The sequence below is a fragment of the Muntiacus reevesi genome, chromosome 19 (genome assembly GCF_963930625.1).
Source record: "Muntiacus reevesi chromosome 19, mMunRee1.1, whole genome shotgun sequence".
Classification (NCBI taxonomy): domain Eukaryota; kingdom Metazoa; phylum Chordata; class Mammalia; order Artiodactyla; family Cervidae; genus Muntiacus; species Muntiacus reevesi.
In genome coordinates, this window is record NC_089267.1 from 31,347,361 (window position 1) to 31,360,647 (window position 13,287).

Sequence of the window (13,287 nt, forward strand, 5' to 3'; positions counted from 1 at the left end):
ACACGACCGAAGTGACTTAGCAGCAGGCATTAAATAAATTTTAAATCTCTTCTTGAGATCAGTGAATCTGTATGGAAGCTAAGGATGATAGCTAAGGAATCAGAGAATAGGTTTTGTACAGAGATAGAATTATTAAGATTTCAGAGCTGGAGTTCTTACTGTTAACAAGTGTGGATATATAGGGAGGTGGTTTGAACGAACTGCAGGTTTCTAGTTGTTAGTTGTTAAGTCGCTCAGTCGTGTCCGACTCTTTGCGACCCCATGGACTGTAGCCCACCAGGCTCCTCTGTCCATGGAATTCTCCAGGCAAGAATACTGGAGTGGGTTGCCATTTCCTTCTCCAGGGGATCTGCCCAACCCAGGGATCGAACCCAGGTCTCCCACATTGCAGGCAGATGCTTTAACCTCTGAGCCACCAGGGAAACCTCTAGGAGGTTTCTAAAGTAGACATCAAAAAAATCATAAAAGTTAACATGTTGACACTGAACTTTTCCACATGATTATAGAGAAAGATTGGAGAAAAACTGAGCTAGGCGATGTCCTCAGTGAATGGGGGAAATGGCTTGGAAGGTATTAGGTGACACATGGAGAAGAAAAGCTGGTAGAGCCACCCGGCTGAGTCATAAGGGAAGAGAGTTTTGCATGGGACTGAAGGAGAGAGTGGATGGGGAAGTGGGAATCAGGAGGAAGGTGTGTCTTGCACGATTTTTGAAAAGTTCAATCCAAAAGTTAAAAACCGGTGCAAGGTGGCTGGTACTCCTGGTATTAGAGTTGCCAGATTTAACAGATACAAATTATAGGACATGAATAACTTTTTAATATAAATCTGTCCCATTGCACAGAACATACTTAAACTAAAAACTTACTTGTTTATCTGAAATTCAGACTTAACGGGGTATCCTTTATTTTATCTGGCAGTCCTACCTGGTGTACCTGACAAATTCCCAAACCCCTCAGAAAGACATTATCATAGAGTTTTCACCAGGAGGAAAAATCCCTGCTGAGGATGACCCACAGACAAAAGTTAAAACCACACAGACACAAAGCATCACAAACAAGAGTCGGTAGAAATGACAAACAGGAGAGAGCCTCTGGAAGTTCTTCGGTCACTGAGCAGATCCTTCTTGAAAACTGTCCTGAGTGCTGGGAATATATGTGGGGAACAAAAGAGGCAAAAGTCATTTCCTTCCTGGGATGTGATCTAGTGGGAGAGTCAGATAATAAGCAAGAAAATAAACCTGTGCTGGATTAGACAGTGACACAGATCAAGGAGAAAAGTGAAGCAGGAAAGGAGATAGAAAACGTGTTGGCGGAGCCTTGTGCAGTTTCCTGACAGGGAGAGGGAGATGTTAAGGGGCTTTTGCTGGAGTCCAGGACTCGACGGGGCTGAGAGAACAAATTGCAGTGGTCCAGGGGAGGAGGTTTCCAGGAAGAGAAGAGCAAGTGCAGAGTATGTCCCTGGCATGGGGAGGTGACAGCCAGGGGCTCCGCATGGCTGGCGTGGGGAGAACAAGGTGGGGGATGAAGTCAGACAGGTGACAGCCCGGTGGGGGGTGTCCTGTCCAAGTAGTAGTCACATCTGGCTGTCCACATTTAAATAAGTGAAAAGTCAACAAGATTAAAACAATTTTTCTTCAGTCACTCCAGCCACATGTGACTGGTGGTTACCCTCCGGAGCAACTCAGAATATTTCCGTTCTTGCAAAAGTTTTACTGGGCAGTGTTGACGGAGGCTTACAAATCATTACACAGACTTTGTGGCTCTTATTCTCAATGAGATGAAGATGACAGAAAAAAAGAATGTAAAATGAGTAGGTTTCACATGATTAATAAAAGAAGGAATCAAAGCCATAGAAAATAACAAGACACTGTAGAAAAGGGAAGACTTGAAAAAGAATCAGTAGACCCTCCAGAAATTTTTTTTAATTGACATTAAAACCTCAATGATTAAATAGCAGAAAGCAAAACTGGAAATTAGTAAACTGGAGTATAATATGTTATCTTATACAGTGCTTCATGTGGGTCAGACAGTGCTCTGAAAGCTTCATTTAATACAACAGCCATAGGTAGGGGGAGAGTATATTTTTTCCCCAGGTAACAAGCAAGGAAACAGGTGCAGAGAAGTTCTGGTTCCTTGCCCACGATGCATTCAACCACTATGCTATACTGTCTTTCAGGAATTTACTTGGAATGCAGCAAGAACGATAAAGAGAAAGTAAGAGGGAAGAAGACACATGATGCAATGAGAAGGCCCAGTGAGCATCCACAGGAATCCCAAGAGTGAATAAAGAAAACAGCAGAGGCAAGTAGTATTGGAAAAGGGAGGCTGAGACTTTTTCATAGTTCATAAAGTTGAATCCTGAGATTCTGGAAGCACAAGTCCCAAGTGAATACAAATGAATTTATAGCAACCCCAAGTGGTAATAGGGCCGGGTGGCTCAGAGGTTAAAGCGTCTGCCTGCAACACAGGAGACCCGGGTTCGATCCCTGGGTCGGGAAGATCCCCTGGAGAAGGAAATGGCAACCCACTGCAGTACTCTTGCCTGGAAAATCCCATGGACGGAGGAGCCTGGTAGGCTATAGTCCATGGGATCGCAAAGAGTCAGACATGACTGAGTGACTTCACTCACTCAGTCCAAGTGGTAAAATTGCAGAATACCAAAAGCAGAGTGGAAATCCTTAAAACCTCTAGGTGAATTTATTCCCAGAACAGGGAGAGGCTGGGTGACAGACCCATAGTTGGAGGTAAAAGATTGGTGGCAGGCCATGAACACAGCAGCGTGGTTTTGAGAAGGGCACTTCTAGGTGGCTGGATGGGCTGGGTATGGAGCAGAGACCGCTAGGAGGACTTATTCAGCCCTGGCTCCTCATTAGTGGGACTCAGCCTCTCCCAGGTCCTGGTAAGCGCCCAAGCTTGTGCTTTCTCTCAAGGAAGTACAGGGTGAGCGTGGCTCTCAGAACCTTAATAAATAGTTAGTGCATAAACAGATGCAAGAAGCATTTTGAGAATAATGAGGCCAAGCTGGTAGCTACACTTGGATTGCTAAACTGATGTATTTATGAAAGGCCTTGTGATGATGTTTCTGTGAAAGGTTATTCATGGTGATAAATATGATTTCAGTTTCTGCTAAGAACCTAAAGCAGTGCAAAATAAACAAGAGAAATCTCTAGCATCCTTTCTAGATGTTTTCTAGGCTGATTATAAATATGAGTTAGTGCACATGTAAATCATAGTAATAGAAGCCAGAGTAGCGTCAGCAACCTCTGTGGATGGCATAGTCTTGTCTGAGCAGAGATCTTTCTGCCACAATTGTTAAGAAGTGACAGACTGCAATCTTTGCGTTCCAGTAGGGTTTGATAACATAGAAAAAAACAGACAGTTGCCTTATCACAGGTGCTAATGTTGCAAAACGGAAAAGAAAAAGCCTAGTATTTTCCTGCTCTTATCCTGTAGCTTAGGCTTGGCTGTGTTGGGTGTATCAGACAGACTTTTCCACTGACCATCCTGGGCTGCACAGTGAGGCCATCCTGAGGAAGTGGTGTTCCAAAACAAAGTCCTGTCCTCGTTCTTTCTGTCATGATTGGACCATGTATACGGGAAAGAAATGGGGTAGATGGACACTGCTCCACTGTAGAGAAATCTGGTTTTTTGGACTAGTATTTTAATGTTAAAAATACATACAGCCCAAATGTCACAGTTCTTATCTGTAAGCCTTGGAGGAAGGCACACTCACATCGTTTTTATGCATGAGGAAACTGAGGCTCAGGGTTAGGTAATGACAAATTGGATATACAGATGGATCATGGGCAGACCATAAATAAAGCCAGAACTCTGGCTGGCAGCCTACAGCAATAAGCATAGGAAACCAACTCATTATCCATAGTAGCAGGTAGAGAGGCCAGCCTGTGTAAGTCAGGCTTGTAGGAAGTTGGTTCACTACTTCTGGAAGCAATCAATGCAGGAAGCCAAATTAAAATGCCTGAAACAGCTGACCCCAGATCACGAGGACTTTATTAACAACCGACAGCTTCCCTAATTTCTGTCCCTATTTCCAGCTCAGGACCAACCAGCGGAAGCCACGAACGCTCTTCCCATTGTACCACTTGTCCTTTTATGGGAGCTGAGCCTCCCGTGCCTTCAGTAGGCCAGCAAGCAGGACACCTAGGAGAGACGGGTATGTAATTGGTTTGGCATAGTTTATTACAATTAGTTTGCATAGGAAACCATGTAAACTCACAAGGTAAATGGTTTGTCCTCCACAGTAACCACAGATAATCTGCTGTGACCTCCAGCACCTCAGTATCACAGAAAGTGTCATGCAACTATAGCATTACACATTTTTAGGGAAAGAATTTTTTGGTCCACATTTTCTTTTAAAACAAAAACACACACTTTCCTCTTTGACAAAAGAGGTTAAATTCGCACACCGCCCCCCACCCTCCCGCCCACAGTGAACTTACAAAGCAAACTCAGATAAAACCACTGGGCAATGAGGTACAGCTGAAGTCAGGGCCAATCTGGAATTATAGACACCTACTTGAGGGAAAATTTTTTTCTTACAAAATTAGCTGTTTCCAGCCATCTCAGTAGAAAAAGCTCTATGTAGATTTGGCTTCAGTCACGTTTAATAACACACTTCAAATAACTTTTTTGTGTTTCAAATAGTACAATGTGCTGTTTCCGACAAAAGTCATGAAAAGTGTGGGCGTCTGACCTCAGCAGTATTTTTCATCTGAGGTACAAAAGCATCTGACACAGTAATTTAGAGCGTAATTGCTGTGCCCCCTTCACTCTCTTGAGAGAGCAGTTTTGGTTGCTCTAAGTCTCAGCAGTTGGCTTTGCAGACAGTTTGAAAAGGCAGATTTGCATGTGGAAGTGAGTTATCTGCCAGGTCTGAGGTGAGCAGGAAGCAAAGTGTCAGGAAGGCCAGCTGCTCAGAGGGCCAGGTTCCCCAGGCTGAGGGAAGTGAGGTCCCCAGCAGGCCAGAGATCTGGTCCTTGCACACCTTGAGAGGCCACTGCACATCCCCACCTGAAGTGGGGTCTCAGGAACCCGCAGCTGCTGAGGTGCCAGTATCTTGTTTGTTCTTGTTAATCTGCAGTGGTAATTGCAAACAACCACCCCGGTGTGCTTGCAGGCTTCAAGTAATTTCATTCCTTCCAGGAGAAGAATGTTAACAATGCTTTTAGTTTTCCATATCAAAGGAAAGGAAATGAGCCATAATAACAACAAGATTAAGTTTAAACAGACCTGCTGCTAACACAGTATCAGATAAAATATATTTAAAAAGTGTACATACTATTATATGTTTTTGCAACAGCTGCATCTCCCACTTAACCTCCCTGCAGAAGGAAAATCTGCTAAAGCAAACTTAAGTTACTTTAATTCTTGTTAAATACAACTCTGTACAGATTGCACATTTTACACCGAAGCAGCTCAGTATCACAGTTAGAGAAATGAAAACGCCATCTGAAAAATGTTCATTTTTCTAGCCCACAAAACCCAACAGACGCTGGCCCTCAGGGTCAGAACAAAACCAGCTGCACAGTTCTGTAAACAGTGTGGACGGGGCGGGGGCTCTCCGACTCCCCCGCAGGATCCTGTTCCCCCGCGCGCACACGCACGCGCGCACACCACACTCGCACCACACTCTCCCGAGCGCAGCGGCTTCCAGGGCGGCGCGCGGCCCGGCGCTCAGTACCGCAGCAGCAGCGTCGTTCACAGTGTGTGTGTTCACAGAAGAGCGGTCATGGCCGTCGGGTTGAGGGGTCTGAGGCAGTTTCTGGGGGCCAAGTAGGCAGCGCTGCTCGCGGGGCTGACCTGGGGCTTCTGAGAGTCGGGAGGGGCGCGCCCCGCGGCTGAGCCCTTGGGCTGGTCGTAGCCCGGCTCCGCGGGCGCGGGGCTCGGCGGCCGCTGGTAGCCGGCGGCTGGGGAGAAGGCACCGGAGGAGAGGGAGTGCTTGTGCGCCGGCCGGGGCCCCGGCACGCGGTAGCCGCTCCGCGCCGAGAAGGTGTGCGCGCGGGCCAGGTGCCGCTCCACGATGGGCGTGGCGTACTCGGGCTCGGCGTGGGTCAGGGGCAGTGCGTACTCGTGGCGGCCGGCCGGCAGGGGGCAGTCGTAGTGGCCGCCGGCCTCGGGACCAGGCCCCGCCGCGTCCGCCTCGGTGTCCATCGGCCGGAAGGTGGAGCCCTTCCTGGTGACCGTCCCGGTGCCAATCATGAGAGGCTGCTGGTAATCTGAAACCCAAAGAGCAGACTCTTGGTACCCGGCTGTCTGCAGAGGGGGTGCTCTGCCCGGTGCCTGACGAGTACCAGGCGGAAGAGAAAGACAGGGATGTAAACAGCACAGATTCCAGGCCTCGAGAGGTGGAGATTACCTCTAACCACATCTAGAGGTATGAGGGAACATCATGGAGCTCTCAAACTGGCTCTTGAAAGGCCAGATTTTGGAGTTGAAGAGAATACTGTCAGGAAAGGGGAAAGTGAGTGAACAACCTGTTAAACAACCATGATCAGGGTGGTGTGACCAGAGTAGGGGAGATGTGGAGAAATTTAATAGAAAGCCAAGACCAGAGTAATAGGTTGGGAGTTCATGACAATGGTAATGGTGATCATGGGCTTCCCAGGTGGCACTGGTGGTAAAGAACCTGCCTGCCAATGCAGGAGACCTAAGAGACGTGGGTTCGATCCCTGGGTCAGGAAGATCCCCTGGATATTGCCTGGAGAATCCCATGGACAGAGGAGCCTGGCTACAGTCTGTGAGGTGAGAAGGAGCACACAACTGGGCGACCAAACAGCAACAGTGATAATCATAAAGCTCACGTTTACGGAGTCCTTTCTTGGTGCCAGGCGCTATTCTATAACATTAAGATATCAACTAGCTAAATCCTCTGGAAAAACGTGTTATGAGGTAGTTTCCTCATAGTACTTTTACAAATGGAAAACTGAAGCAGAGAGAAATTTAAATAATTTTTCCAGGATCACATGGGTAGCAACCAGTGGGGCCAGAATGCAAACACACGTTCCAAGTGCGAGTTGTTACCTATACCCTAGATCATGGAGGGCAGTGAGTGCCCTGCCAGGAAGTTTGGTTTAATTGTGTAGAAACATAAGTGACTGGCAGAGAGGTAACCCTGGAAGGAGACAGAAGAGGTAAAGATAAAACTAAAAAGCAGAGAAATGAAACAAAAATGTCATAAATTAGGGGACTAGCAGCAGCTTTGGAAAGACCACACTTTGGGGACAGGTTTCAAAAGAATAGGGCTTCCCTTATAGCTCAGTTGGTAAAGAATCTGCCTGCAATGCAGCAAAGCTGGGTTCAATTCCTGGGTCAGGAAGATCCTCTGGAGAAGGAAATGGCAGCCTGCTCCTATATCCTCGCCTGAAGAATCCCATGGACAGAGGAGCCTGGCAGGCTACAGTCCATAGGGTCACAAGAGTCAGACATGACTTAGCGACTAAACCACCACCATCAGAAGAACTGGTCACCAACAATGTAAGTAAGGTAAGAGGAAAGAGGATGCTTCCCAGCTGTTAAGCCCTGAAAAATGGGTGCACAGATGGAAGCCACCTAGAAAAGTAGTTCCTGGAGCATATGGCTTAGAAAATGACTGTTGTGGGACTTCCCTGGTGGTCCAGAGGTTAAGACTCTGTATTTCCAATGCAGGGGTTCAATCCCTGGTAAGAAATAAGATCCAACATGCCACAGGGCATGGCCAAAAACTTTTTAAAAAATTAAAACAATTTTTTCAATTTCTTTTTAAAATTTCACTTATATTTATACTGTATTTTACAAAACTGTTGGTCCTTGATGGACTAGATATTTTGAAAAACCAAACAATAGATCCTTCTTCATAAATCCAGTGACTCCACAATGGCTTGTCAAAACCCTAAGGCTATTCTAATAGATTGCTTCATCTTCTTCCTCTTTCTTCAGGGCAGGAGCTATGCTGAATTCATCTTTCTAGTCCCTCTTTCCTAGTGCCTTAATTAAAACCTTAGTAACAAAAATAGATTAAGTAAGGGCTTCCAAATTTCAGTGGTACTTCAGGACCATCTCTCTGGGTGTCATTAGAGGCCCTGCAGGTGTAAGAGTCTAGGCTAAATGGGGCTTTGGGAAAATAGTTCAGTGTTAGTTTGTGACTCTCTACAGAGCACAGAGAGAAAATGTCACGCATTAGTGATTTACTAGATCGTGTCTAAACAGAAGATTTTAGTCGCACTTCTCTTCCTGGCCTCCCCTCCCCCATAAGCAGCACTTTTCATAGCACGGTCACAGACTTGGTACCTACCTGCTATGTCACTGGTGATGAGATCCAACTTTTGTGTCATCTCCTTTTCATTATCGTAGCTGATGGTAAACTCAGCTGACTGATGCCTGGCAAAGGGATACTTGATCTGCTTCCAACAGTCTGGAATAAAGATAACACGAAACAGCTATCTCGGGAGTATAACACAGTTACTCCACAACAGGTTCCTCCTGAGGTCAGCCGTCAGGCTGCCTTTGGCCAGCTGCCTGTGACACATGCAGAGCCACACTCTCCAGGTGTGTGGTGGGAACAGCCTGCTGAGGTCGTTACAACAGCCGCACACACCACCCAGAGCACACTTCCCGCTGTGCCTGTAAGGTGCACTTGTGTACCCAGCAGCCCCCAGGTTATCCCGTTTAGACCACCTGGGCATGAACTTCCCCAATCTGAGCTGACAGGGCATTTGTGACCTTGAAGAGTCCACACACCGGGCGGCTGAGAGCCTCTGAAGGTGGCACCCTATGGTGGCCTTGAGATTCTCAGGGGTCCTGCCTGCTGCCCCCTCTCTGGACCACAGCTGACTCACTGCAGGGCATCCCGAGTCCTAAGGAGTCTCTGAAACCTGCCAGTCCTTCCCCCGATTTCCCAGAATGAGAAACACAAGGCTCAAGGGGTGCTATCTTCTTGATGACAGGCAGTGTGGTGACCCAAACTCCAGTTGCCAAAAAAATAATTTTGACAAATGATGGGATGATGTTGAACAAAGGTAAAAGTAAACTGGCTATGAAGATTCTGAATTAAGAGATAGGATACAATATATTCTTTCCTGTTAGATTTGCTAACTTAAAGCTATTAAATCTTATTTCTTTAACCATATAGATGTGGGTTTTCATGTCCTCAAAGACAGAATAAAACTGTAATAGTTTTTTCAACCAACCTGTTTTCTGAGCCTTAGATGACCCATAAGGATTTCCTTTCTTCTTCTTCCTATTAAAACAAAAAAATCCCACTGAAAAGATTTCTAAATGATAAGTACCGCTCATGAAATACTTGATACTTTCTCCCTCTCTCCAACTTGTTTTAAAAATATAAGTTAACATTTTATTTTTGAAGAAGTGATGCTGCTTTCTACACACGAACATATGAAGAGCAGTAAACTTTTGTGATTGTTGACATAATTAGAATAAAAATGTTTTTAAATGTGAAGTCACGTACTTTCTAAGGACTGCAAAGATTCCCACTCCAGCAGCCAGCACGAAGAAGAGCACCAGTGGAATAACAATAGTTGTGATGTTTAATCCTGAAAGGGGAAAAGCCACCACATTACAACAGAAATGAAGAGGGACCAAATTCCATGATCTAAAACTGAACACTGATTTGAAAAGTCCTCACTGGTTTAACATGTGGGGAAAAAGAACACACGCTAGGCATGTAATGATACTGGAAAGCAAAAAGAGAGGACTCAAAATCCCAGCTAAAGTTTAGGAAAATAAAATTGATCTTTCTTTTCCCCCCAAAGGCACTTTCCAATGTTCCTTGGGATTAACATTTACTCTGAGTTTGTTGCTTGGATCATATTAGACTAAAAATCAAAATGGTTGGGGAGGTTTATAGCTGGCCTTATTCAGGCAGGTAGATGATGTAAGCACAGTGCAGAACTCTCAGTGTGGCTCAGGTAAGCATTTCCCCGAGAGGGGGGCAGGTTTGGACCTGTAGGAAACAGAAGCCCGGGGAACCAGACCCTTGGGACTGTGGACTGAAAGGACATGCGGGCCAACATCAGACCATGTCTTCCCACAACTGTCTTTTAAGGAAGAAGGTCGCTTTAACAGCCATGGAAGACCCCAGGCTTGTAGAAACTATGAAAACTAAAGGAGAAATGTTTCTTCTTAACCCTTCTTTTTTCTTTGTTCCCTGGGAAGAAAATAAAGGAATGATCAGGAGTGGAAATGTGTTGTGCACGAAACGGAGGACAAGGAAGTTAGAAGGGAACAACATTTATGTAAATAACAGTGGTGTTATTTATAGGAGTGGGAATTTGGGGAAAATCTAACAGTTCAAACATCCAGTAACAGGGGAATGGTTAACTAGATGGTATGTCCATATGAAGAAATACTATAAAGATATCAGTAACTATGTTTTTCAACTATTTAATTGCATTGGAAAATGCTCATAATACAATGTCAGATGAAAAATACATGCTACAGAACAAAATATGTGGTATGCTGCCATTTTGTTTTGAAGTTACAAAAATAAATATAATTGGATACACAGTGGAATATGGTGACCATGGATGCTGATTAATGGATGATTTTTATTTTCTTATATATATATATATAATCTTCCACATTGTATAAAATTAATATGCAAATTATTTTACATTCTGAAAAAAATAAATTATTTTTAATGTTTATTATTAGTTGTCAGTGTGTCTCAGAGAACTTTCTCTAATATACCTTTTTATAGTTGTTAGAGTATTCCATGGCGTGTATGTGCTATTGTTTTTTTTTTTTCCTACAGAAGATTTATGTAGTGTTTGAAGGGCACATGCTTTTGTTTCTACTGAAAACATCCCAATGAAAAGTGTGGATACATACTATCTTATGCATATGCAGATACTTCTGAACCATCTGCTTCTAGACACTTATATGACAGAGGAAAAAAGAATGTTGTTGAAGCTACTCTACTATTGCTGGAATACCAGCTATGTTCCTTAAGAAACCACAGAACAATCCCTGCCATACCTTTGGGAATTTCTTCAGCGGGGATGGGTTTTGAGATTGTCTCATCTTCTCCTTTCGTTGAACCAACAGTATCCACACTTGTTTTGTGCCACACCAGTGAGTCATTGTCTGAATGAGAAGAGATGTTGGAGAAACCACACTGGTAACAGCAGTTTGTGAAAGGAGGGGACCCAAATTCAGTAACTCCTTCACTCACCCTGAGTCCTGCTTGGTGCAATCTGGCAGCCAAGGAGCTCCACTTTCAAAGCTATCCTCTGGTGCCACGTCTGGGGGATGACGCGCACATATCTGGCCACAATGGGAGGGATGAAATTGTTCCGCACAGGGTCCCGAAAATTAGAGTTGCCCTGAAACACCTGTAGGAACAAAGTAACTTTTACCTGAAGATTCTATTAGTTTCTAGGTCTTGATCAACCCACTCACACCTGGTGATATGAAATCAAAGCCAGGATTCTATGTCCATTGCATTTGTATAGACATGCCTGATATTGAAGATCCAAGGCTTTGCACATAAAGGCTAAGTAACTGGACGTGGTGCTTTGCATCTGTTTTCTGGAAACACACTAATGAAAATATCCGGAGGCCCGCTCTCTGACTCAGTTCCTCCCTCCAGAGTGTCTCTTACCTTTTCTTCATTATTCACAATTCCTTTATAGGTCTTCCACTTGGAGTTGTTGTTTCTGAAGCTCATTACAAAACTCTTTACATAGAAGTTGAAATTTGACTGTGTGGATCCTGTGGTCCTAATTCCTTGTAAGAACATATTATTTATGGGTTAGTTTTAAAAATATGTTACATATAACTTGCATTATTATTTTCAGGTTTCTTTTCCTTTCCTCCCCTCCCCCACCTGAAATTTCAAATCATTTTTCAGGCCTGCTTTTCTCATCTGCATTTAGAAACCTGATGACAGATGAGTTTTCACACTGACAACATGCCCTAAAAAGGTTTCTGTGAAGAGATACCATATCTCTTATCCACACATCCATCTGTATACCCTCCACACAGGTTCTTCTCACAGAGACAAGGTGAAGATTTGTTACTTTTAAACAAGACATGGTACTTTGAGATGGGGACACCCATGCAAATTCAAAACAATTTCAATGACAAGTCATCTTGTTTCATGAAATTGCACTTGTGTCCATACCTGTTATTTTCTTTTTCTCTCCCAAATCTATCCTTAGCCACTCTCGCTGTTTGTGGTTCTTGCTCCTGTCCCCTGAAGCCCACGACGGGCCTTGGTCCTGAAGGCGGGCTTGGCCAGGAGACCAGCGGACCTGATCTCCAGTCTCATTGATCCACTCCCAAGAAGAAGAAGCTCTGATTTGCCTGTCAGGTTCCAAACTCAAGGATCTGCTGCAGCCTAGGATAAAGGGCAGGAAAAGATTTCAGATATGGACACAAAATGAAAACAAAAAAGCAAACAAAAAACAGACACCCCATTTCACCTAGAATGATTCAGTTGATTTACTTCCATTCTGATACTGAATCAACTGTTTAATTACTAGTTTTTAATGATCCATTAAAAACTTTGACTTGTTGGTACTGTGGCGTCTTGAAATTGTTGCTGTTTTTTTAACAATTTATATCCCTAAAAGTGATATCTCTTTGTCCCCACTGTAGATTTTCCTTTCTATCCTTCTAAATTCACCCTAATTTCAATGAAGTGCAAGGTGTCTTAAAAGCTTAATGCTGAGGTTCTTCTTGGTTGATTAGAAGGGGGACTTCATGCTCTGTACCCTTGAAGAGCAGGTACAGCCGGTGCTCAAAGATCAGTTCATCATACCCAACATCACCCCTGGACGCTTAACTATAGCAATGTCCAAGACAATGCAAAGGTAGCAGATAAAGGCCAGTACTCTTCCTGGGCAGAGAAGTTTACAGTGTTCTCCCCAAATATTTTTTATGAGGGAGACTATTTCCCCAGAATAAGTTCCATGATGGAGGGGCTAAAAAAAGCCTTAATACTATATATTCATTTTCAATAACTTGGTCACAAATAAAATTGTACTTACTCAAAAGCTTTTCCTGTTAAAAATTGACAAAGGAATTTATCTTAAATGTCATTTAAAATTTTCATTCTTGTTTGGCAAAAGTTTGAGAGATTATAAAGAAAAATATTTTCTTCCTAGTGCTAACTGGGTTTATTCTCTGATGTATTTTTAAGTCACAGCATATTGGTGCTACATAGTCTGAGGGCAAAGAAAAATAATCCTTTAAACTATTTTATCTGAGGGGTATGGAAGAATAGACTACCCCTGAAGATTTTTAAATTATCAAATTCTTAAGGAAAGC

The 13,287-nt window shown here is 43.9% G+C and overlaps 1 protein-coding gene across 1 annotated transcript in view; it reads right to left on the reverse strand.

The window, feature by feature from the left end:
• Positions 1-5,234: 5,234 nt before the first annotated feature.
• Positions 5,235-13,287, reverse strand: part of DCBLD1 (discoidin, CUB and LCCL domain containing 1) — a 69,448-nt gene continuing 61,395 nt past the window's right edge. The window contains exons 8-15 of the mRNA XM_065911590.1: positions 12,140-12,355; positions 11,618-11,742; positions 11,189-11,348; positions 10,993-11,100; positions 9,464-9,548; positions 9,186-9,235; positions 8,291-8,410; positions 5,235-6,236 (exon numbers count right to left, since the gene is read on the reverse strand). Coding sequence (XP_065767662.1) covers positions 5,734-6,236; positions 8,291-8,410; positions 9,186-9,235; positions 9,464-9,548; positions 10,993-11,100; positions 11,189-11,348; positions 11,618-11,742; positions 12,140-12,355 — 1,367 coding nt within the window. The 3' untranslated portion in view covers positions 5,235-5,733. The remainder of the gene's footprint in view (positions 6,237-8,290; positions 8,411-9,185; positions 9,236-9,463; positions 9,549-10,992; positions 11,101-11,188; positions 11,349-11,617; positions 11,743-12,139; positions 12,356-13,287) is intronic.